This window comes from Panthera pardus, unplaced genomic scaffold (genome assembly GCF_024362965.1).
Source record: "Panthera pardus isolate Hobbes unplaced genomic scaffold, ASM2436296v1 HiC_scaffold_21, whole genome shotgun sequence".
NCBI lineage: Eukaryota > Metazoa > Chordata > Mammalia > Carnivora > Felidae > Panthera > Panthera pardus.
Window position 1 is genome coordinate 67620346 of NW_026526777.1, and position 25673 is coordinate 67646018.

The window sequence follows — 25673 nt, forward strand, 5'->3', positions numbered from 1 at the left end:
CAGCCCGAGTTGGGCGGGCCGCCCCAGAGGGGACGGGCGGCAGGTGGTGAGCGCCGGCTCCCTCTCCCCTCCCGGGCCGGAGGAGGCCAAGAGGAAGCCGCGAATCCTGCAGCGCGAGTTGCAGAACGTGCAGGTGAACCAGAAAGTGGGCCTGTTCGAGGCGCACATCCAGGCGCAGAGCTCCGCCGGTCAAGCGCCCCGCAGCCCGCGTTTGGGCAGGGCTCGCTCGCCCTCGCCGTGCCCCTTCCGCAGCAGCAGCCAGCCCCCGGGAAGGGTGCCGGCTCAGAGCGAGGAACGGAGGACAAAGTCGTTGGGGGAGCAATGTCCAGAGACGGCGGAGGCCGGCTCCGGCCGGAGAGGAAGGGCGCCGGGCCAGTGCCTCTCCGAGGGCGAGGAGTGGGTGGCGCCCTTCCCCGGCCCGGCCGTCCCCCCAGGATCAGGGGCTCGGGGCCCAGCGGCTTCTGCGGTGGAGAAGGGGATCCCTGCCAGACCCCACTGTGGCTCACCCAGAGCTATGCAAACTGACCAGAGGGTCTCTCCGCCTTTGGGAGCGCGCAGCGGCCAAGTTCCCCCGGCGGGGCTGATCCGCGTGAACGTGGTGACGTCCACAGAAGTGGCAGCGAGAACCACATCCAGTGGGCCCCACCAGCCACACGACCCTGGCCTCACTGAGCCGGCTGAGAGGCCCCGCGAGCTTGGGGGTGTGCGCCCCCGGGGGTCTCTGGCGCAATGTCTCCGGCCGCCTCTGAGCGGAGAGAAGAGCCCAGCCCCAGAGAGGGGTGGGCCCTGCAGCCGAGAGCCCCCTGGGAAAGTGGAGGACGGAGATCCGCCCGGTGGCGGCGTGCGGGGCTCCGGGGCGCCTGAACCCCGAAGGCCGGAGGACAGGACTGTGAACGCGCAAAGCTCGGAGCTTTCTGAATCCCCGAGCCGGGTCAAGCCATCTCCAGACCTGGGTTCAGTAGGCCCTGCTGCGACCCAGGGTGGGGCCCCGGTGGTCGGGGAGCCTCGGCGGCGCTCCAGCGGAGTGGATGAAGGGTCTCTGACGCCCGGCCTGCTTGGGGGCAGCCGCTCACCCCAGCCAGCGACCCGGGAGTTGGAGGCAGGAATTCCCTCTGGCGCGATGCTGGAGCCTTTGCCCTGCTGGACAGCCGCGAAAGATCTGAAGAAACCTCAGTGCCTTCCTGGAGACAGGGTGGGTGTGCAGCCTGGGAGCTCCAGGGCTTGGCTGGGCCCCATGGAGGAAGCCCGGGCCTGGACGTGTGGCACAGGAGTACAGCCACAGGGGACTTGGGGAAGCCAGCCGCCTGACGGAGACGCCCACCCCAGCCCAGAGCTGCTGTCCCCGGATCCGAAGGACAAGCCCTCCCCGAGAGAGGCCCGCAGCCCCAGCAATATACCTGCCGTCATCATTACCGACATGGGTGCCCAGGAGGACCAGACCGTGGAGGAGGTGCAGGGAAGTCCCCGGGGCACCTTGCCCCTGAGGAAACTGTCCTCTTCGTCTGCCTCCTCCACTGGCTTCTCCTCTTCCTATGAGGACTCGGAGGAGGACATCTCCAGTGACCCTGAGCGCTGCCTGGACCCCAACTCCGCCTTCCTGCATACCCTGGACCAGCAGAAGCCCAGAGTGGTAAGTCTTGTTCAGAGATTTTCCTTTAACTAGTTTTTACCCCCCTGTTTTTCTTCCTTTCTACTGAGTCTCTTGGAGACTCTTGATCCATGCCCTGGGGCAGTCACAACTTACAGTCCTCTGCAGGTGCATTTGCTGGGGGGTGGGGGGGGGAGTGCTAGGCACTGACTGTGCACTTTGCAGCTTGGACAGTGAATCGAGTCACTTCGATCGCTATTTCCACGTACATGTTAAAAAACAATTTTTTAACGTGCCTCTCTGGTAGGTCGCCATTCACTTCTTGGGGAGATAATATTCATGAGTATTACCAAAAACTTCCTGATTAATCCCCAAAGATCATAAACAGAGCTGCTGACTAGCTTTTTCGTCTGATGAGGTGAAACATTTAATTCTGCGATACCTTTAGGCGGAGGGAGACTGAGCAGGTCATGGAATTAACCCAGCTTCTAGGGACCGGCCAAGGCAAATGAGCGATGGGATTCTCTGCTGGGGCCCCGAAAGCTGTGGGTGTGCTTGTGACCGGTCTGTTGGGTGCAGAACGACCTAGCCTCAGGTAGTAAAGTCAGGACACTGCAGTGTTTGTGGGACCAGTGTAACTGAGATACAGGTTTGGTGTGTGAATTAAAAACAAAACCATGCTTTGAGCTAAGCAGACCGTTTTTAAAATACCAGAATGTTATGTTCGGTTGAACTGCCCGAGACAGGCACTGGGTGTTACCTCTGGGGTTGATAACTCCTAATAGATGTGCCTGGTGGCTGGTGTAGGTGCATTTCAGATCCGTTTTCAACTGCGTTTCATCATACTGACATCCTGTTCTGGCTGTGGCGGTGGACAGACGGGAGTTTTATTTCTGTAACATAGTGAATCTCAGGCCTAGGCTGTTTTCACTCTTAGGATCAGAGCATCTCACGGAAGACGTTAAGAGTCGACGCTAGCACTTCTGAAAAGGTCTGGACTTTCTCTTAGCTTTTCCAGAGTATGGGGAATTTCCTAGGTCTTGTGCAACCCCGGGGTGGGGGGGGGGGGAAGGAAGTCTGCATTTTCTTGTAGCAGGTAGCTTTCCGATTTCATTTTAAATAGCATGGACCGTTCACTGTACCGCAGTTCACTTCAGCCACGGCTACCGAGAACCGTGGATTTGCACCTCGCATCCTTCTCTAAGGCATTTTGGACCTTAACGCACGTTCCTCTGTGACTCCCCCTGGAGAAATCACAGTTGTGGGCATTTCTTTTCTTGAAGCTCCACTTTCTGCTGATGAGGCGGGGGGCAAATGTCTGTGCAAAGTCTGGCCCCGATCAGCCTGGCGTTTTGGGGCGGGACGGGGCTGCGGGCACAGGGGCACACCCATACCATCTTGGAGGAGGCATGGTGTGCCTGGAAGGAGCGAGACAGGCGGGTGAAGGGACTGCCTCTCACTGCGGGCGCAGTTCGCATTTCTCTGCCTTCCTGCCCACAGTCGCAGGCCTGGTGGAGGAGAGACGGTCCTCGGTTCTTTTGCCATTTGCTTTTCAAACCGCCCCCCCCCCCCGCCGCCCTCCCCGCACGGCCAGAGCTGCTTCGACTTCTTCTCCAGCCTTGCATTCGGCCTCTCTCGTGATGGATTAGCGGCTCCTGTTGGCTAGTTCTCAAAACAGCCTCCGTGTCCCAGTGTCTGCGGAGCACTCTCGTCCGGGAAGCGAGTTAAAGGCGAGATGAGGCACGACAGGTGCTGACTCTTTTTGTTCATTTGCCAACCGAGGGAGCGGACGTTTGAGTGGCGTTGCGTGAGCTCACAGGTCCAGAGGCGGGAGTGAGGCCTGCGGGTGGGTTAGGGTTGGGTGGGCCAGCCTGCCTCCCACCTCTGCAAGGTTTTCGGACACCCACGGAGCGGAGCCAGGGAAAAATCCCCTGCCGGCTTCACTCTGAGTCACGTGGGGCCGACGGGGCGTGCGTGGGGGAGGGGGCAGGGCGGGTAACCAACTGGAAATTATGGGATCCTAGGGACTTTTCAGCTTCTGGTTGAGTGCTTGTGCGCTAAGCCAAGTTTTCTTTCTCTTGTACAGACTTTTGGTGGAGCCTCATCTGGGGCCCCAAAACACCTTCTTGGGTCAAACATCACTTGATTATCCGAGATGGATATTTTGTCCACAGGAGGCCAGACGGCTTGATGGGCTGGGCCTTCTGGCGGGGCCCTCAGGGCTTTGCGGGGAAACCTGGGTGTCGCCGTCTTCTGAGGGGCCACGGACCGGGGTCCTCTCTCCCCTCCCGGCTCCGCTGCTCCTGTCTGTAGGGCTGCCCTGCCCCACCGGTGCACACACCCTCGCACGTTCACACTCACCCCTGCTCACACCCACGCATGCTCACCCTTGCCCTCTCATGTTCACCCTCACACACACCCTCACACCTGCTCGCTCACACCCACCCATACACACAGGCTTGAAATTGCACATTCAGCTGGCCCTCGGACCCACACTGAGAATGTTTTATGCTGCTCTGCCTCTCCCCGGAGTGAAGCCTTTTCAGCCTCGTGCAGCAGGTGCCTTACTTGTGCAGACGAGTGGGTTTGTGACGCTGTGCGGGCGGTGGCGGGGCGGCGGGGGGGGGGATGCTGAAGCTGGTGGCTTTGTTAGCTCCCGCCGCGTCTCCCGCCACCCTGGGGCCAGTGCACGAAATCCACGAGCCCTCCCTGTGGTTCAAAACAAAGCGAAGAGCAGGTTGTTTGGAAACGCGCTCTGAAAGTTGCGTGGCCATTCAGATGACGCACGATGGCAGGGGCCTTTTTACTGGAAGGGAATGTGGGCAGCAGGCCGGTCTCTCCTTTGCTTCTGGGAGTGGGAGCTGCGCAGACATCCTCAGAAACGTGCAGAGTGCCTCAGGCCTTTCCTGCAGCGTGGGCTTTGCTTCTGATGAACCTGACAGGTGCCTGCCCCTGCCCTGGAAGGTTCCAAGGTTTTGCACCTGCCTGTCTGTTCGTGAAAGATCAGAGGCTTGAAATGTGCTCAGAAGTGACAGCATCGCCTGCCTCGTGTTCCGAGGGCTTGCATTCAGGCCCATCCCCACTACTGTTCTCTGCCATCTGAAGGGAAGCGAATTGCACCAGCGAGGATGGTGTCCTTGCTCTTGTCCTGTGAGACGACTACAAATTAATCAGCAGTTCCTTACTTTCCTCTGTCTTTCCATTAAAAGTACCTGGGCTATTGAAACGCCAGGCTTAAAGGGTATGTTAAAATATGCATGCAGCTTGGGGCGCCTGGGTGGCTCAGGCGGTTGAGCATCCAACTTCGGCTCAGGTCATGATCTTGCGGTTTGTGGGTTCGCGCCCCGCGTCGGGCTCTGTGCTGAACAGCTCGGGGCCTGGAGCCTGCTTCGGATTCTGTGTCTCCCTCTCTCTCTGCTCCTCCCCGGCTCACACTCTGTCTCTCTCTCAAAAACAATAAAGATTTTTTAAAAATTAAAAAAAAAACATGCACGCGGCTGACTTTAAAAAGTGGATTTTATTGATTTATTCCAAAATTGTATTATCAGTGACGTGTGGCCCGAAACAAAACAAAACACTGGCTGCGGACCCGGGGAATACATAAAGAAGCATCTTCTAAAATCCTTCCAAAATCCTTGCCTTCTTTGTGCTTACTGTTTTTTAAGGGCCACTGGAAATTTGTTTCTTTTCTTTTTTAATATTGAGTAGTTCTGTGTTTTTGTTTTTGTCTTTTAGTGAAAAACTAACTCTGACATGCAGTAAAAATTCAAACCGTTTAAAATGGTTTTATGTGGTTTTGAAAAATGTAAAACCTTTATTTTGGGTAAACCAAGTTAAAATTTAGAAACATTTCCAGGGGTACTTAGAAAAAAATCAGTCTAATGGTGAGTACTCTTAGAGAGAAAATTCTTTTCTGGATGAGAATACTGAAGTCTCAGATCTGTGGGGTTCGGGGTCCAGGCTGCACGTGCTATTTTCTGGAGATGGGGTCCCCCTTTTTTCTCTCGGGGAAGATCTTTCTGGTGAGGCCTCAGCCCCCCGAGTCATTTATGTAAGGCTCAGGTGTTAGCCTGATCTGTTTAGGGATGAGGAAACCGAGACTCAGAAAGAGAAGGAGGCCCAAGGTCCACCTCCCTGACTCAGTTTCCTCCTTTTGAAATGTACGTATTGTGTGAAGATGCTCTCGTGGAGATACTCGATCTCCGTCTAGGGCTGTCTCTGTGACGATATAATTCTAGACTTTTGCATCAAACCTGGCGTAGGCGAAGAATGCGTCAGTGTGTCTGGAAGCGTGGCCCTCGGATGCCGAGGCCCAAACCGGGCACGTTTAATTTCGTGCTTTTGCTGAAGACCCATCGGTTGATCCGCCTCTCTTCCTCTCTTTACCGGAAGACTGGTTCTTTGTATATCGCATTGAAAAAGCGTCACACGTCGTCAGTACCATACCCAAGATTCTCGTTAATAATCAGACTGCTATTTAGAGGCAGTTCTGATCGGAGGCCAGAACGTGAACCTGAGAAGTCAAAGAGACATTCTGTTATCTGAGGGCTTTGACTCCCGCAGATATTTAAGTTTGGAAACAGACTTGGACTGCACAGAGCCAGAACATCCCTTCCGACGATCGTGTTACCAGAGGCGACGAGGTATCGAGAAAAAGCGAGCCGAACGGTGAGGCGTTGCAGAAACGCAGCTCAAGCTGTACCTGGCCTTCAGGTTTGACAAGAAAAACGTATTGCACTAGTCAGTTGCTGCTTTTAGAGAAAGGCCTTTCCGGTGTCCCGTGAATCATTTCCAGAACTTTTGTTCTTTACGCGCTGCCGTCACTTTTCTGATTTTTGTTGGCACACGCCTGCCAAGTGTAGTTACAGATTCGATGGAGTTCTGTGCGAGCTCCCAGGAGGATTGGTAACATTGCCGAGGCTTATTCTATTCTGCCGGGTTGCGACTTAACTTACCCGAAGGCAGGATGTGAAAGTACTTAATGGGAAGAATTTCGGTGACTCGAGATTAATTCGGGACGTCCTGCGGGGTGTCGTCGTCGTCGCACCTCCAGCATGGAAAGTGCTACGGGTTTTTGAGGGGCAGCGAAGTTCTGCGCTCCAGGCCCTCACATCCATGATTTGCAGTGATTACTTTTTTTTCTCCTGACCAGGTAGAATTGACAATGGAAAAGATGGCTTTTTCACGAATCCGGGAGCACACTGTTTAGGAAATCAAACCAAATGCAAATGTGGACTCTTTCATAATATGAAAAAGCCATTTAGAGGGCCAACTGCCATTTTTGTAAAGTATATTTATTTTGAGAGTGAGAGAGAGAGAAGAGAGAGAGAGAGAGAGTGTGCGTGCGATGGGGGGAGGGGCAGACAGGGGAGAGAGAGAATCCCAAGCAGGCTCCGCACTGTCAGCGCAGAGCCCCCTGCGGGGCTCGAACTCACGAACCGTGAGATCAGGACCTGAGCCGAAATCAAGAGTCGGACGCTTCACTGACTGAGCCGCCCAGGCACCTGCCCGACTGCCATTTTAGCATGGTGGACGTTTGGGATTTTGTATGTCCGATGCTCCCGAGACCGTGCGCCCTTCCTGTGACGGCCGGCATGCTGTGAGCTTGGTGACTCGAGGTCATTGGTGCTATAGGCGTGGGTCTCAACACCTGGGGCAGGAACACCCAGCATTGTGGCACTCCCTCCGACCGGCGGGTCCAGCGCACCTGGCCGTGGAGGCCACCGTGGAGGTCTGGAGGAACCCGCCGCCCTGGTCCCGTGACCCTGCAGTCACAGTCAGCTTGCGGGGGTTCTGCCACCAGCCTGAGTCTCACTGCGGTCCTGCCAGACATCTGGTGGTTCATTTTTCCAGGAGGGAGCTATTATTTTAAAGACGGTGCGGGTCTCCGTGGCTGGAAGGCACCCTAAATGTGTTTGATCTCACGAGGATGTTGAGCCTCTGTTCTTGATATTAACAAAATAGCAACCACACTGGGTGCCCGGGGTGGCTCCATCGGTTTAAGCGTCCGACTCTTGATCTTGGCTCAGGTCATGCTCTCACGGCTCATGAGTTTGAGCCCCGCATCGGGCTCTGTGCGGACAGCTCAGAGCCTGGAGCCTGCTTCGGATTCTGTGTCTCCGGCTCTCTCTGCCCCTCCCCTGCTCGCGCTCTGTCTCTCTCTCAAAATTAAATAAACATTAAAAAAAAAATAAGAAGAAGAACCTTACTATAGCGTATGTAGTTAGCATAATATAAATCCTAGAGCTCGATTCCTCCAATACCCACATTTTACTGGTGAGAACAGCAAAGCCGAAGAATATTCAGTACAGTGGCCAGACCCACCTTTTACATTCTTCTTTTTGCTTTAAAAACGTGGCTAGTGGATAAGCTCCTTACTCCCCCTGGGAGACCCTCCTTGGCTTTAAATATAGTGCATGTTTTCAAAACCTTTGTGAAACGGTTGGGGGAATGAATGAATGAATGAGTGAATGAATGAGAGACAGTATCTCTGCTGTCGTTATCTGCGCGTGAAGGAAATATAGAATCTTCTAGAAGATGGAGAACGACGAAAGGGGGAAAAAGAACAATGAAGACCAGCTCACTCCTTCTTCTGTGACCTTACGGCCACACGGTTCAGGGTGCCCGACCGGGGTTGTAGGCGACTTGGTGAGATCCCAGTGTGCCCCTGGCCCTGCGGAACATGGCGAGAGCAGGGGGTGACCCCCCGGGCTGCTGCGAGCTGAGTGAAGGTGGGCTTGTGAGAGTGCCTAGCGCCGCGCCTGGCTCGCAGGAGAGGCTCCAGCGGGTGTCAGTCGAGGTGGGGTCGGGAGACATTCTGAGCATCGGGGGCCGCATCTGGAAAATTCCTTGGGCCCCCCTTGCAAGAAATGCCCTGTGGCAATCCTGGGATGGCGTTTCCTCGTGGTGAATCTCCCTCCGCCACAAGGGCTGGGATTGAAATGAATTTCTCAGAGACCACAGTTCGCAGGCCGTCGTGGAAACACAGGCGTTTCGTGCTGCGGTGGTCGCGGGGACGTCGAGAGCAAGGCCGGCCGGCCCTTCTGTCGCCGTTTTCCTAGAGTGGTTTTCCTTTTGTGTGGTCTCGGGGATGGGATTCCGTTGGGACGGGGCGTCCAGGAGACCCTCGGGGCGGGTAGTGCATACGGTGGCGACCACGCTGGTGTGCTGGCGGGACCTTGCAGGCCTTCTCTGGTGAGGAGTGGCTTGGGCTAAGTCAACACACCGGCTTTGACTAACTGGTCCGGCATGTTTCTCAACAACTGCGTTAAGAATTCCCTGTTAGAAATCAGATCTTTCCCCTCCGTTGAGCTTTACTTGGGCATTTTATTGACTTGTTATCACTTAATGGAAACCCATTCAATGGAAGGTAACTTTGCGGGTGTCTGCAGTCAATACTCCCTCCCCGCCCCCCCCCCCCCCCCCCCCCCCCCCCCCCCCCAGGAATTTTTACTTCTCTTTTGCACCAAACCAGCTCAGTTTTATGAGTTAACCAAAAAGCAGGAGCTTCATACAGCCAGTAAGCGAGCAGACTGTCTCTGCCGTTCATATTCACGTATAATGTAATTGGGGGGATACGTTTTTACTCCCCACCTTGGAATAAGCAGGAAAATTCTCACTCCACCTTGAGGCGGGGGCATGGGGGTGACTTTTCATCTAAAGAAGATCCTCCCTCATGAAGTTCACGGTTCATCCTGTGAATCGAGCATTTTGTACTTTTGTTGTGGTAACGATTCAATTGGGGTTTTGCCTAACTCAGAAGGTGCTGATGCCGGCCGAGTTTTCCCCCCCCTCCGCCCCGCCTCCGCCCGCCCAGCGGGCTCTCCCCAAAGGAACCCTTTCTTGGCCCCGGTCACAAAGCGACCCTGCTTTGTGATGTCGAGGGCATCCTGAGGGCAGGAATGAGGGACTTTGGCCTTGGGCTTTTGGGGCACTGAGAGCACAGACACCCGGCTCAAGGGGCCTCTGCGTCTGCACCCCCCCCCCCCCATGTAATCAGAATGAATAAACTGGACTGTTTTGCAAGAAGAAGCTGTAATAGGTTGTATATTACCAGGCTTGACTCCGCAGGACGGAGGGATTTGGGGACGGGCCATCCACCAGCTCAGTCCGCAATCTCTCTTGGTATGCTGCAAGCTGGCGGGGCCTGGGTGGTTACAGGGGAGGTCACTGCGCCCCCAGGCCGTTTCCAGCACGTGTTTTTCCAATTTCCCTGACATTCTTTCCAGGCTCAGCTCAATTTGTTTTCCTCTTCTCTATGGCAATTGATGACTGGGTCATAAAGTGTATGATTCTGCATAATCTCCTGCGAGGGCTGCTTCCAGAGTTAATATAGGAGCTGGTGTGTGTCTAGCCCCCCGCGGTGCAGGGGTGCGTACTGGTTTTTACAAGTGAGGGACCTGAAGGGTAGATGCGATACATAATACAGTTCGCCTCTCCACTCCGGGGAGCTCGTACCGGCTGGGGTGTCGAGGGGAACTTGGGAGTGTATCACTTCTGTCATCCTTATCTAACCTGAATCTGGCAGCAGGAAACCGAAAAGGCCTGTGTATGACAATGACATAAGCAGTTGAATCTCTTAACAATGTCAAGTGGAAAATCCAGCCGCAGCCAGTAGCGTAAGAAATGGCTGGGACGTTTTGTAGGGGCGGCAAATTCCAGGTTGCTGAGTGTTCAAGCTGGGAGGTTGGGAGACACTGTCTGGGTCTGAGAAAGTGCTGAAAAATCCTTACAGATGCAGAATCGGCTAATGGGGGGGGGGCATTTCACACGCCTTGTAGTGGATATTTGAGTCTAAATGAGGTTCTTGGAAACCTCTTCCCCCTGCCCTGTCGCCAGGCCATCATCACTGTGGCTCCAGCATTAAGGACTCATTAGCATGGAGCATCTTGCTATTTTCAAGTCATTTAGGAGTCCCCTGGGGACTCTGCTGGGCGTACTCCCAGAGTGCAGTGTGCTGGAAAGGCCAGTGCCTCTCGGATCCGCACCTGGCATCTTTGGGCCGTGGGATCCTCATCTGTGAAATGGGTATATTGATAAAGCCTTTCTACTTCGTGTGGTCTTTGTGAGTCTCTAGTGAGATCGCGTCTGTAGAGTCCTTTTGAGAGAGTGTGAGTCTTTCCTGCCTAAACTAGTTTTTTTTTTTAATTTTTTTTTTAACATTTATTTATTATTGAGAGACAGAGAGACACAGAGCGTGAGCAGGGGAGGGGTAGAGAGAGGTAGAATCTGAAGCGGGCTCCAGGCTCTGAGCAATCAGCACAGAGCCCGATGCGGGGTTCGAACTCACAAACTGCGAGATCATGCCCTGAGCCGAAGTCGGTCACCCAACCAACTGAGCCACCCAGGCGCCCCACTAGTTTTTTTTTTTTTAATGTTTATTTATTTTTGAGAGAGAGAGAGAGAGATCACCAGCACAAAAGCAGGGGAGGGGCAGAGAGAGAGAGGGAGACAGAGAATCCCAAGGTCCGCTGACAGCAGAGAGTCCGATGTGGGGCTCGAACCCACAAATTGCGAAATCATAACCTGAGCCGGAGTCAGACGCTTAACCCACTGAGCCACCCGGGCACCTGCCTAAACTAGTCTTATTTACGAGCACCGTGACACTGCTTTGAAAGCTTTCCCAAAAGAAGACGGACAAAGACAGTCGCTGTGCTCGTGCAAGGTGGTCCCACGCCTGTGTTGCTGGAAGAGAATGGGCCGAGGACGGTGTCAAAAGCAGCCGTCACACGCACAGCAGAGCAGCTCCTGCTGGGGACATTGCCGCGCGGGCAGGGAGCGGCGGTGAGTAGGCCATTCTGGGGTCCGCATCCTGCTGTCAGTACAGCCGCCCCCTGCCTGAGCCACCCCCTCGGCCCGCGTGGACCGTGGGCGAAGCTTCCTGCCCTGTGCTTTGCTGCCTCTGTGCATAGGTCGGGAAGCAGATGTGATGGACATTCGGGCAGCTGCGAAGGGCGAGGAGGGGGGCCACGAGGCAGGGGTCCGGTGTTCCTGGAACAGGCCTGTGGGCTCGTGAATAATTGAGAAGGAGACCGTGCTCCGTCTAGGGTTTGAGGATATCTAACGGGAGCATTGATTTTTCCAATACCACATCGTGATTTTCTCTCCTGGGTCCCGCACTGTGCAAGAGGAGAATCCAGCAAGGTCTTGAATGTTTTAGAGCGGACGTTACATGCAGCAGCTATCAACTGGGCACTTCCTAAGCGTGTCTGGGCCCTGGGCTGGACCCGGAAACCTCGGCACAGAGCTGGACCTCCCATCTGGTGGCCGCCCACGGTGACGGGCGGACGTTGCGGCCCAGTGGCTGCCCAGACAGCTGGCGTGTACCTGCCGGCCGTGTCTGCAGATACCTGTGCGGAAGACAACGTCTTAACTGATGCCCGTCCTTGGACATCTGCCCTCTGAAGGCAGAGCCGGTGCCAACAGACATACTTGAGATTTGCGAAACTCAAGAACAGGTTGTGTGGCCGTGAGGACAGGCATGCTCCTTAGACGGGAGCTAATAGGTAGCGAGTTGGCGGGCGAAACACAGGCAGCCCCAGTGCGTGTTGTAGAACAACAAACAGGGTGACGCGGGACTGAATTTGGGCACTGACCCCTGGGAAGGGAGTCTGGGTGAGGCCTTGAGGTTGCTACTTCTGCTAAAGGTGGCCAAGCCAGAGGGACTGTTCTGGATCCGAAGGCTCCAGGAGGTTGGAAAGAAAGGGGGCAGCACAGCTCGTCCCCTGCATCCCCTCCCCTCGCCTTAACGCCACGCATCGGACTCCATGCAGATTGACGGTGAGCCCGACACGGGGCTCGAACTCACAGACCTCGAGATCATGAGTCGAAGTCGAAGACCGCGAGATCATAAAGCTCAACCGGCTGAGCCACCCAGGCGCCCCTCCTTTTCCTTTCTGCCCCTCCGTTTCAACATCTGTCAAACGGGACTGATAACTCCGCCTTCAGGTCGTGGGCCTTACGTGAGGCCTCGTACATTTTGCGGTGCCTCGTACCGGGTCTGGAGCGGCTCGTGCTCTCGAAATGCACAGCAGACAGTAACCACGTGCCTTGGATGCGGCCGTGGGGTCCCTGGTCATCGTTGTCCGCTTGGGTGAGAAGCGGGTTCCCGAGGGACCCTTTTTCCCCTGGAAGGAGGCACAGGGGCTTTGGAGGAGGGGCTGTGCTGCTCCCGGGGAGCACGGAAGTAAGACGGGCACTGGAGAGTGGGGGGCTCAGGCCTTTGGGCCCGAATTAGCCCCCACATTCTGTCCCGGAGTCTGTCCCTTGCGGGGACTTCACTCCTCTGTGCCTCGGTTTCCTCGTCTCGCCCTCCTGGGCCGTTGGGGAGACGAAGTGGGCCGTGCAGCCCAGGACGGGCGTGGGAAGAGGTCCCCATGCCAAGTGCAGCTCGTGGCCCAGGATGACAAACCAGGGAGGACTGACTTTCTCCAAGAGGTTTCTCTGTTGCAGGAGAGGGCCTCACTCTGGTACCAGGGCACAGCCCTGAAGTGTCGAAAACAATGCGCTGTATTCAGCTGCCGGCCAGGGGGTGTCTGGTTACTCACCTGAGACCAGTCCCTCCTGATAATGTTTTGGAGGTGGAAACCGGCCCGGGTCATCCAGGCAGAGGGGTGGAAGGCCCCATCCCTTCTCGCCCCTCCCCCCCGCTGCCCTGCTTGCTCAGCGCGGCTCACGGGAGACAGGAGGGGTACATGCGTGTATCTAAGAAACCCCACCACTTTGTCTAGCTGGGGATCATCTGGGACCAGGGACGCCTCGGATGTGTGACTTCATTGGCCTTCCCTGGGCCCTAGCTGCTGGCGGGCTGGGCGCATGCTTACTAAAGCAGGCTCTTTCTCCGCTTCAAGAGATGCTTGCTTTCACTGCAGGCCCCACGGAGGCCTTGGGGACCAGGCTGGGGGGTCTCCGCGGGCCGCTTCGCACGCGCCCCCCCCCCCCCGGCTCCTCCTCCGACGCGAGCAGAGGGGAGCCTTCCCAGCACCTCCTGGTCGCATGGCTGCTCTTTGCCATTGTCCAGACCTGGCTGCTGGACTGTTCCTCAGGGCCGGGGTGGTAGCCGGGGGTGTGAAGGGAAGACCCAGTCAGGTGGATGGTGAGCGTCGGAGCCCCAGCAAGGCCCGTGGGACCCTGTGCAGACGCTGGCGGGAGCTGGAGCTGTGGGGTGACTGGTCCCCACCAGGGCTGACGTCGACATAGCCCCGGGCCCCCGCCTGCCGAATCCCGGCGTCTGCATCACCACCCCTTTAACACGGGTGTGGAAACCCTTCTTTCCTCCTGGCTGTAAAGTGGGGCGGGCGGCCTGCTGCCTTAACCCTCGGGCTCCCCACCTTTCCTGCCTGCGGCTGGTCCACATGAGCCCACGTGTGTCCCAGGACAGCGGCGAGACCTCTGGGCAGAGTGTCCAGGCCCTGAACGGTCGGCTCCTTCGTCTGACGTTTGTGGGCCGTGCCCCTTTCCGGAGAGACGTGTCCCCGGCCCGGCCCGGGGGTACGTCTTCCCCGAGCCCCAGACTCCTGCCCTTTGCAGGGACCCAGAGGCTGGCGTCTGGGAGGAACGAAACCACTAAAAGAGCTCGTTAGTCTGTGGCAGCCTTGACCTCAGGGGCGGTGTGAGAGGCCGAGCTGGACAGAGGCTGCCTTATTTTGCCCCAGTCTGGAAATACACACAGCGCCGTAATTAATTTCGAGCCCAGGCCAAAGCCATAGGAGCAGCGTCTGGGACACTGTTTGCCTTGCGGCATCACACTATACATTCAAAAATCATCCTGCTCCCTGGGGAGAGCCGCTCGCGCCTCACTGAAGGCTGCTGGTCCGCACGGAGAAGCTGAACACCGTCCTGCAGGTCCTGAGGCTCTCCGTGGCGTCCCTTCTGGCCTGGCCTGGGTTTCCCATTTTCAGCTACGGGCTTCAGATACCACATCCCCAGGAGAGTCTCACCCAGGAGCTGCAGCGGCCGGGAGCCCTGGGGCCTACGGGAAGGGTCCTGAGCGTCCCAGATGGTGCGTCACTGGGGACTGTCAGCCTGGCCCCCCACTGTACTTTGGGGACATGTGACACCACCTTTGGAAAGAAGATTTCAAGAACTTCAGAAAACAGTTCACCGTGCGGGGCCCCGGGTGGCTCAGTCGGCCTGCGCGTCTCGAGTCTTGGTTTCAACTCGGGTCAGCATCTCACGGTTCGTGAGTTCGAGCCCCGTGTCGGGTTCTGCGCTGACAGCACAGAGCCTGCTTGGGATTCTCTCTCTCCCTCTCTCTGCTTCTCCCCCGATCGCGTACACGCCTTCTCTCTCAAAATAAGTTAAAAAAAAAAATGATAAACTTAAAAAAAAAAAAAAAGGAAACAGTTCACTGTGACCGCACGACCCGGTATTCTAGAAGAGAACGTGAGTCCTGAATAGAGGTTTTGAACACGAAGGGGCACGGAGGATAGGATGGAGAGGACCTGGCTCATCAGTGCTTCTTCTGACATTCCCTGGGGGTTACGTTACTAAAAATTCAACACGAGTTAACCGTGGGGTGCAGCAATATCAATAAACAATAAACAGCAGTAATGAAACGAGAGCAGCTACGATTTCTGGCGTGTCTGTTGTGTGCCAGGCGCGTTCCCTGAACGACTTCATTTTAACTTTTGCGAGGTGTGTATTTTCCTTCTTCCACAGCAAACGGACTGAGGATCTGATGGACGAGGTTGTCGTCCAGCCGCACAGCCCGTAAACGGCCGTCCGTAATGTGTCACCTGGGAGGAAGGTGGTCCTCTGTGCGCAGGGAGCGCTCGCTTCAGTTCTGGGCCCTGGGCTTCAGGGGGCTGGGGGCTGGCTGTACTGAGGGCAGTGAGAAAGGGGTTTGCTGGCCAAGGGGTCTGAGCAGAAGCCGTGGAGACAGATGGTCGAGGGCATCCGGGTCGCCGTGCCTTGGACATACTCTGTCATCTGGGGGTCGGGGTGGGGGGTCGGAGAGTCGCCTATCATCTACTTGCCCTGGAGTCACGCTTCAGTCTGGTTTGAGATCAATTTTCGACTCTCCGAGGTGCACCCGGGAGAGGATTCTTTCCCCTGGAAATGAATGGGCCTTTGTACGAACGCACAGACTCAGTCGGTGCAGGCGCAGCAAAAAGGGAGCTGCCGGCGCGGCGTCGAAGCTCCCAGGCCCGGTGGGGAGGGAAGCAGAGAAGTCGAAGCCCCTCGCCGCCGCCCACGGGGCCGGGCAGTGAGCCCCGGACTGTGAGGACGGGGAACGCATGCCCGACGGGCCTGCTCCCCAGGGACCCAGCCCGCCGCCTCCTGCAGGGACACCTTCACACGTTCGGAGCTCACGTCCACGCGTGTCCCGGGGCTCGCTGGCTGTCGGGCGCGGCACCCAGACGTTGCGGATCCTGTCCAGTGACACGGGTGGAAACCTGTCGTGCGTTTGTGTGTTCAGACGTACGGGGTGGGCCGAAGCCGGAATCGAACGCATCGTATCGCACTGCCTCCTGCAGACTTGGGTTGAGTTAGGAGACCGCGCACGGTCAAGGGAGAGGGTTCGTTCCACCCGAGGACGAGGGCCTCCTCGGCCTGGCCTCGCCTCCATCTGAGATGCGATTGCACTGTCCCTCGAGGAAGGGGACATCCGCGTGGGCAGCGTTAGGCCATGACGAAGGAAGCTGCCGTGAACACTCAAGTACAGGTTTTTTTCTGTGTGCCCGGGAGCTTTCCCTTGTCTGTGAGAAGCGCCCCGGGCCTGTGCCGGGTCCTAGGGGAGTCCCACACTCGTGTCGGTTTTTGAGAAGTTGCCACGCTGTCTTCCAGAGTGACCGCACCAGCGGTGTGTGAGTGATCCGGTTTTTCCGCATCCTTGCCAGCCTGTGGTGTGGATACTGTTTTTTACGTTAGCCACTCTCTAGCTGTGCGGGGCTGGCTCACTGCGGTTCGAATCTCTTTTTCCTGAATGGCTCACGGCGTTCAACATCTTTTCATGTGCTTCTTGGCCATCGGTATATCCTTTTTGGTGAAGTGATCTGGCTTAAAAATTTTTTGTAATGTTTATTTTTTGAGAGACACAGAGAGAGAGAGAGAGAGAGAGAGATGAAGCACGGGCAGGGAGGAGAAGAGAGAGAGGGGACACAGACTCCGAAGCAGGCTCCAGGCTCTGAGCTGTCAGCACAGAGCCCGACACGGGGCTTGAACTCACAGACGGTGAGATCATGACCTGAGCCGAAGTCGGACGCTTAACCCACTGAGACACCCAGGCGCCCCCGATCTGGTTTTAAAAAAACATTCCCCAGGGGTGCTGGAAGATGCGGGCAGGGTGTCAAAAGCCTTGTGCATTGGTCCCCCCACCCGCCGTGTGTCCCATCGCGGGGCTGTGCCTCTCTGCGCTCCAGGGAGGGTACTTGGTCACCCCTGAGGTCCCGTCCCGCCCCTACCTTCTCTGTCTCCCAAATAGAGTGGTGACCGTGACCCAGAGCAGCCTCCCCGCTGACGTGGCCCCCACCCACACCATCACCCACCCATCTGTGGCCACGGGATCCCATCGAGGCTGACTCACGCAGTGGGGGGGGCGGGGGGGCTGTAGTTAAGGCAAGTTGTCTATTGATTGTTGGGCCCGGAAATAAGGAGAAAACCAAAGGCACGAGCCCGTAGTGTCTCCTTGGCCCCTCAGTGGGCCTCCCTCCAGGCCTCCTTGAGGACCCTGGCTAAGGAGCAGGCCCCCCAGCCAGCTTCCCTTTGCACCTCTTCAGCCCGGCCTGCGCTTTGGGGTTTAGTTTTGCAACAGGGTCGTGCTGAAGGTCCCAGAAACGCTTCCCTTTTTGTGTTGGTTACACACGAAAGAAAAAGCGAGTGTAGAATTTAAAACTGCTCGAAGCAGTGGTGACCGGGGTCCTTTTTTTCTCTCGAAAACCAGCACCGAGGTCGCACCTCGCATGGCGGGCTGGTGGGCAGCGTTGTTGATGGTTTTTTGCCTCTTGCCCCCTGTCCCAGGAGGGGCAGCAGGAAGTGGCCTTGGGTGTTAATGGGGTGAGGTCCCACGGATGTCCTCGGCTTAAGAATGTGTTTACTTTTGTTTTTCCGCCTCGTGATGTACCTGGGACTTCACAGTGTGTGTGAAATACGCATCCTTCGTCTGTTTCAATGAGTCATAAGAAATGAAAAGGCGTGACTGTTTCTTCCTCGGTATAATGAAGTATAATATTTGCCAAACCTCCTTTGGTGAATTTGTACAAACAGTCTCCCACAAAGAAGGGATTGTTTTCTGTGTGGCTCAGGGGGTTCTCGGAGAATGAACAGAGCATTTTGACAGGAGTCCCCTGAGCCCGGCTAGTGGAGATAGTGTCATGGGGGTAGATGATCGCAGACTTTCCACACAGTCCCTGTGGCCCTACTAGAATATTCTGGCCCCTCTCAGCCGTCATTTGATGGGGCCCAAGATCAAAGAGGTAGCTGAATCACATGACAGTTTGGTTCAGAATATTTTTCTGGTTTGGTACTTTTTCAAAGCCTCCGTTTGAGGGGGTGGGGGTGGGCTCCTGGGTGGCTCAGTTGGTCGAGCGCCCGCCTCTTGATTTCGGCCCAGGTCACGATCTCACGGTTCGTGAGTTCGAGCCCCGCGGAGGGCTCTGCACTGACGGTGCGGAGCCTGCTCGGGCTTCTCTCTCCCCGTCTCTCTCTGCCCCTCCTCGCCTCTCTCTCTTTCAAAATTAAATAAATAAACTTAAAATAAACCAATAGGTTTGATTCCCGTTTGAACTTGTTCAATAGAGGCGAGGAAAGAAGGGGGGGGAAACCCTCTTGTTACACTCCTGGTTCCAGCTAAAACTTGCTATCTGTGCTCGGGTTGAGGTCGAATAAATAAAATGTGTTATGGCTCTCGGTGACTGGTTCATTCGGCTTCAAGTCGCTTCTCCAGATAGCGTCGCGGTCGTAACATTTATTTCCCGTGAACCTGCATTCGTCCAGGGTGCTGCGCGTTGGTCTCGTTGCTGAAATAGTCTGGTTCACTGAGAGTTACCGTAATGGTGCTCGTACTTTGCGGTCAACTGGAAGCGACAGGATACCCGACGCGCAAACCCGCGAAGGTCGGCTGCACGCACAGACCCTGGTCCTTGGGGGACCAGGCAGAGGGCTTTGTCCACTACTTACAAACGGGTGGGTTTCCGGAAAGGGTCCGCTCTTTCCTGACACAGCCCACAGACACTTACTGGGTGCTGAGTGTATCCACGTTGTGCTGACAGGGAGGGATCTGTGTGTATACGTCACGCGTAGATCCTACCTTCTGGGAACCTTAGTTAAGTGGCAGCGGCTGGGGCCTGTATTTGCTACGGCTACGCATTGAACGAGGGGTCACGTGACGTGCCCCAGATCACAGTCACGGAAGCCTCAGGACGTGAAGCCAGGCCTTCGAGCTGTGGAAAAGGGTGTCTCAGATGCGGCACCCCTGCTGTCTGGGGCCCGATAAGTTTTGGTTTGGGGGGAGCTGTTGTGCGCATCTGACGGATGTGCTCCGTCGGGGGGAAAGTCGGTGCTCTAGAGGTTGTCCTTCGAGCCGCCTTCCCGACGCTACGTGCCGCCTTACTGTGTCCTTGTGCGCGGAGGGCAAGTCCATCCACAGTCCTGCTGGAAGCAGAGGTTGTCGGGAAGAGAACCCCCAGAGACGGCACTCTGGGATTTGGTGGCAGTTTGAGGGAGTTCACCCAGGCAGAGAAAGGGAACCATCTCCGGAGCAGAAGGACACAGGCCTACAAGCAGGAGAGCGTGAGAAGACAAGGCAGATTTAAGGAATGACAGACAGATAGTTAGTTTGCTGTGGACCCTGCGCTTCCGTCCCTCTTGCTGTTTTCTCGTTCCTTCCTTTCAAGCAGCAAGCAGGTTCACAGCAGCTATGGAACGTTTTCAAGCACCGGTTTGCATCGGTCAGGACGGGTGAGGCTCTGCGGGCGTAACAAACAGCCCCACAAGCTGCAGTGTGAAACCGCCAAGGTTTCTTTCTTGTGCCTCCTGCACACCCGGTCTGGGTCAGCCGTGGGCTCTGCTGCGTGGTGTCCTCACTCTGAGCCCCAGGCCGACGGCACAGCCGCTCTCCGGAGCGTGGCCGGTCACCGCGGCAGAGAGAACGAGACTATGGCGAGTCACGTTCTGGCTCAGAGCAGTAGCACGCGTCACTTCTGCTCATACTTCGTTGGCCAAGCAAGTGTGGTGTCCTCCCCTAATGTGAAGCGGGCAGGGCATCGAGTCCTACCACGGGTCCAGGACAAGAACTGGAAAGACCTGGGGGACGGCGCTGATGTCCAAGGCGGGTACCTGAGCCGTGTGAGCGTGGGCACCTTGCCGTGTCTCTGGCGGCCTCCTAGCGTGGCTTCAGGGAATGGCCTATCGCCAAGCTCAGTGAGAGACCGTTGAACGAAAAGAGAGAATTCGACCATCAGGATGCCACAAAATTTTAGTTGCCCGAAAAAGTCAAGGAGGCCCTCATCGGGTTAGGATCGGGTCACGGGCCCTCATTTTTAGAGTTACAACGTTGGGCGTGGGAGAGAGCGTTCGTGTCGACACGACCTGGATCCAGTGGCTAGCGTCCGTGAGGGGGGAGTGGTTGATCGGGATACGGGTGTTTATCTGGACCCCGGGAGGCTTTCTCCCACCGTTACTGGAGGAAACAGAACAGCTTTCGAGCCCAAGGCAAGTGTCGAGCAAGATGATAGCCTTTGCGAACCATAGATTTTTGAGATGGAAGAGTGTGATCACGCTGGGCGTGAGCAGCCCTGACCGAGGGCGTCCCGGGTGCTCTCCAAAAGCCTGAACAAATGCTCGATAAAACCAGGAGTGTTTTCCTTGTTGGGAACTCATTCAGACCGCGACTGTGTCCCAGGCCCTGGAGAGGGGAGATAGAGACAGAGCCTGGCTGCGGTGACTCTAAACTGGGAGAAAACCGGAAACCTGTGGGGAGGATTCAGCCCTTGTCACCCCTCGACAGGGGGCACAGAGGTCTTGGAAAAATAGAAATAAAAATAGCAGCCGGTGGCCACGTCCCTCCCCGGTGACGTGCTCTCTCCAAACCTGGTTTCCACTCTATTTCTGAATTGTTTTTCGCCCTGGTGTGTAGGGAGCCGGGGCAAGTGAGGTGGACAGAAGTGTGTGTCGGGGGGAGGGTACAGGTGGACTCGAAGGGAGACAAGATTAGTCACCATCTGGGAACGGGGAGGTAGGGGGCATTCCAGAGACGGGAAGAGCCCAGGACAGCCGGCTAAGTCCAGAGTCCCATCACCCCTGGGGTCTTGCTGGAGCACACACGCGTGTGTATGGGTGTGGGTGTAGGCATATGCCTGCATGTACGTGGGTGTGTGTGCGCACGTGTATGAATGTGTGCACACGTGGGTGTGGGTGTGTATGGGTGTGTGTGGGTCTGTGTATGGGTGTGGATGTAGGTGTGAGCGTGCACATGTCCGCGCTCATGCGTGTGTGCACACGTGTGTATGAGTGTGCATGCGTGTGTGGGTGTGTATGTGTGTGTGTACATGTACATGTGTATGAATGTGTGCACATGGGATGGGTGGGTGTAGGGGTGTGTATCCGCATGTGTATGAGGGTGTGCAGGTGTGTGCGTTCATGTGTGTGTGCATGCACGTGTGTATGAACGTATGCATGTGTGTGGGTGTAGGTGTGTGCGTGTGCATGGGTGTATATGTGTGTGTATGAGTGTGTGCATGGTGTGCATTCGTGTGTGTGCATGTATGAGTGGGTGTAGATGTGTGCGTCCATGTGTGAGTGTGCATGCGCGTGTGTGGGTGTGTGTACATGCACACATGTGTGTGCATGCACGGATGTATGAATATGTGCACATGGGTGGGTGGGTATAGGTGTGTGCATCCGCATGTGTATGGGGTGTGCACACATGTGTATGAGTGTGTGCATGTGTGTATGGGTATGGCGCGTGTGAGTGTGTTCACACGCACGTGTATGAGTGTGTGCACAGGTGTGGGTGTAGGTGTGCATGGGTGTGTGTGCGCTCATGTGCATGAGTGTGCATGCACGTGTGTGAGTGTGTGCATACGTGTGGTGGGTGGAGTGTGCACGCATGTGCCCCCCCCCAGGGGGGGCTGCCGCCGAAGGGTGTGCAGACAGGGGAGTGTCACCAGCAGCCCGCGGTTTGCTGCCGGGCGCCTCAGCCGGTTGTGTGTATGTCCCCCTCCTCCGTCGGGTTCTCAGGGGCACCTGTGATGCACCGGTGGCTCTCTAACATTTTTCACCGCCCCCCTGCCCCAGCCCGTGCCGTTGTTCTCTTCTCACTCTGAGGGCAACAAAGCGATGTGGTCCTTCTAGAAGCTTCGGCAGGCCGTGCAGGACCAGCGCACGTAAGACCAGAAGGCCAGCTGCCCTTCCCCCCCAGCCCGGCGCTCCCTTGACCGTGACCCCGGTGCCTGCAACACCTTTACTTTCTCAGCTGCAGAATGGGCATGCTGCATTCGGCTGAGCAGGAAGCCTCGCACATGTGCCCGCTCTGGGAATTTGTTTCGGTAAAGGAGGCCCCAGCGGTGGCATTGTGGCCGGGCCCTCTCCGCTGCCTTTCCCCACCGCACCCCGAGCGTGGGGCTGCCCTAAACACCTGCTTCCCCCTCGCTCGCCCCGGCTTCGGGTCCGTGCCCACGGTGGCCGGGAGGGCGGGACTCCAGACTGGTGTGGACCTCACCGCGACCGGACGGTTCCCCGCAAGAGGCCCCGGGCTCCCAGAAGGGCGGCCTACCCCTCGGGGCGGTAGAAGGTTCACCCTGGTCTCACCCTGTGCTCTGTGGTCTCCGGAAGACACAGGTGCTATATATAAAACCAAGGCCATTATCTCACTCTTGCTAAGTTTCCACCCTGGCAGCTTCACTGCGTGCCACCGTGAGATTTCCTGGAGCCCTCCTCCCAGACCCCTGGGGCCAGGCCGACGGGGGGGGGGGTGGGGGGAAGACGACGACTCTCTGTGGGAGACTGAACATCCCCCCCCCCCCGCCCCAGGAAGGCCTGTTGTAGGCCCGCTTGGGCAGAGGGAGGAGAAATAAGGATGTCTCGACAGACATCCCCCTCCCACAAGTGGGGTCCCCCTAACCGACGGTGGGGGGAACAGCGGGGTCCCAGACTGCAGGGAAAGCCCCTCCTTCCCCTTCTCGCCTCTGGGTGAGGGGGAAATGGTGGTGGGGCAGACACCCTAGTAGGTTCGGCTCAGACCTCGAAGGGACCACGGACAGCAGTCACGAGGGATTTCTGTTGTTCAGGGACGTGACAAGTGAGAGTGGGTCTAGATGGTAGGTTTCCATTTAATCTCGTTACTGGTAACTTCGCTGTGCAGTTTTTCCAAGTGGGGCGTGATTGGCATTGGGGGCTTTACCTTCTTTATTTGGGGCTGCCCAGTGCCCTCAGGTCATTCAGCCTCTCTGGCCCCGGGGTGCCCTTTGCCAGTGGGAACCCCCCGCCCCCCGCCGCCACTGTGCGCCCCCTCCCCCCACTTCCAGACACACTCAGGGTCCGAGCAGGTGACTGTTTCCGGTTGGGGAACCGCTGCGAGAAACGTTTTACTTTGGCAGAATCTCGAGAGGATGTCAAGCCGAGTTCAGGGATTCTGGGGGGGTACTGGGGGGGCAGACGGTGCATGTCCAACTGGGAACTGTCTTGTCAGCTCGGAGAGAGTGTGGGCCCAATTTTTTTTTTTTAATTTTTTTTTTAACGTTTTATTTATTTTTGAGACAGAGAGAGACAGAGCATGAACGGGGCAGGGGCAGAGAGAGGGGGAGACACAGAATCGGAAGCAGGCTCCAGGCTCTGAGCCATCAGCCCAGAGCCCGACGCGGGGCTCGAACTCACGGACCACGAGATCGTGACCTGAGCTGAAGTCGGACGCTTTAACCGACTGAGCCACTCAGGCGACCCTGGGCCTAATTTTTTTAAGTGACAAAAGTTAAATATTTCATCCTATGTTAATGAGCCCCCGGGCACCCTCACTTAACAGGAGGAACTTTTGTGCTTTTTTTTTTTTTTTTTTTTTCTTCTTTTCATTCCTCCTTCTCTCTTAATGAGCACCGTTAGTTACCTCAGGACTGTGTCCTGGGCATGTGACCAGCACAGCCCAGGGCCCTTCGCTCCCACAGTCGTGCCCTTGGGTCGTGCCCTTGGGATTTAATGCTCTGAAACCATGGTCTTGAAATTCTTTTTTTTATGTTTATTTTTGAGAGAGAGAGAGAGAGAATGAGCAGAGGAGGGGCAGTGAGAGAGGGGGACAGCGGATAGGAGGCAGGCTCCAGGCTCTGAGCTGTCAACACTGAGACCCGTGCGGGGCTCGAACTCATGAGCCAGGAGATCATGACCTGAGCCCAAGTCAGATGCTTAACCTACTGAGCCACCCAGGCTCCCCCCACCCTCCCCTCTTGAAATTCTTAATCATTCTCTCTTTGAGTGTGTGTTTTGTAGATGAAGCCCAGTGACACAATGGAGCCTGAGTCCCCCGGGGACTCAGGCCCCAGCCGGCCTCCCTCTCCCTGCCCCCCAGCAACTGCTCACGTGGGCCCAGAGTCCCTGCTGCTGGTGTGCTGGTGTCCCCAGCCGGGATGTGACTTCCGTCCACACCCCAGGCTGGCGGAGCCACACAATGAGCCGGTTCTGAGAGGGAAAGGGGAGACGCCCCGCCCCTGGCCAGAGTCGCAGGGAGGAGGCCCCTAGGTCCCCGGAGGGTCTGATTCCCCCGGAGACATCAGAGAGTAAAGAAGCGAGTAGATCAGGTTGGGAGAGGGACTGCAGAAGAGAGATTTATATTTCATTACCTTTCGTGGCCCTCTCGCCTTGTTTTCCCCCTCCTTTTTGGGGTGCCGCACTGTGTCGCTTTCACACAAAGCCCTGTGGATCGTGTCGTGGGCTCTGCTCGCTTCCTTCTTTCCTGCCGCTTCTGGTTAGTTTTCTCCGCATCTCTGCAAAGAACAAAGGCAACTGACCAAAAGGGATCACAGCCGCCATCGGAGGTTCTGTGTGTCCCCTCCCTGCGGTCCTCCCAGGGGTCGAGGTCGCCAGCCCACCCCCCTCCCCCCACCCAACCCAAGCTGCTTTTCTAGCATCACCTGTTAGCACAGCACCTTTGACAGGAGGCAGCAGACGGGGGTGAGAGGGGGAGGGAAGTCTGTCTTTTGCTGGGACTTGGCTGAAGGTTGTGGCCGGTCAGTCATGAGTCTTCCACGGTCGGTGAGCTGTTTCTTCACAGGGACCAGCTCTGGGCAGGACACTGGAGGGACAGCAGATGGGACATTTCCAGGAAATGCGACCCGTATCACGGGCCAAGCTCACTAAAGGGTCGTTTGTGAGCAGGTGGATGGTGCCACACCAAGCACCTTCAACAGACCTTGGCCTTGGCCTTGGCCTTGGTCTCAGTCTGGGGGACCATGCGTGGCCTGCTGGAGGAAGACTGAGCCCAGCATGACCTCACATAAGGTGGCTGTAGACGGTGGACAGACGAGGGCTAAGGCCCCTCCCTCACTGCTGCTTTCTGTGGCTTGTTGACGGTCTTGGGGGTTTCGTTCCGAGACAGGGTAGACATCATACCTCTGCTCCATCTGAGACATTCCTTGGGGGACACTGGATGTCAGGGGCCACCGTGAATCGTTCCCAACCCTCCCAGGGCCCCAGGGATGCCCACTCCCCCTCTGCATTTCCAGTATCGGCCACGTCCTGTTTATGGCTGTAAAACTCATGCTAGACCTTTCCAGAATCCTCGGAGACCTCGTGGGGCCAGACACACCCAGGGCAGCCCGGATGCCGAGGGGGCAGAGAGGCCCTTGTCCCTGGTCTGGTACCTGGCAGAGAGGAGAGACAGCTGGACCAGAAGCACAGAAAGCCTCCCGTATGGGACATGTCTATACCAAAACGTGACTCGTTGTTTATCTGCAACTCAAACTGAGCCTGCTGTCCTGTACCTCTTCTGGAAGCCTGCTCCAGAGGGCAGTTCTGTCACAGCCTTTGTGAGATGTGGCATTCCGGAAATGGGAGTGCTGGTGGCCAGGGGGTCCCCTATTAAGGGGCTAGACGTCTGGCGCCCCTGCTGCCCAGTGCTGTCACCGGCTCGCCGTTTCACCTGGAGCCGTCCTTAGGCCTG

At 56.7% G+C, this 25673-nt stretch overlaps 1 protein-coding gene across 1 annotated transcript in view; it reads left to right on the top strand.

Moving 5' to 3' along the window:
* Window positions 1-25673, top strand: part of ITPKB (inositol-trisphosphate 3-kinase B) — a 90090-nt gene that overhangs the window by 2048 nt on the left and 62369 nt on the right. The window contains 1 exon segment of the mRNA XM_053909424.1: window positions 1-1630. Coding sequence (XP_053765399.1) covers window positions 1-1630 — 1630 coding nt within the window.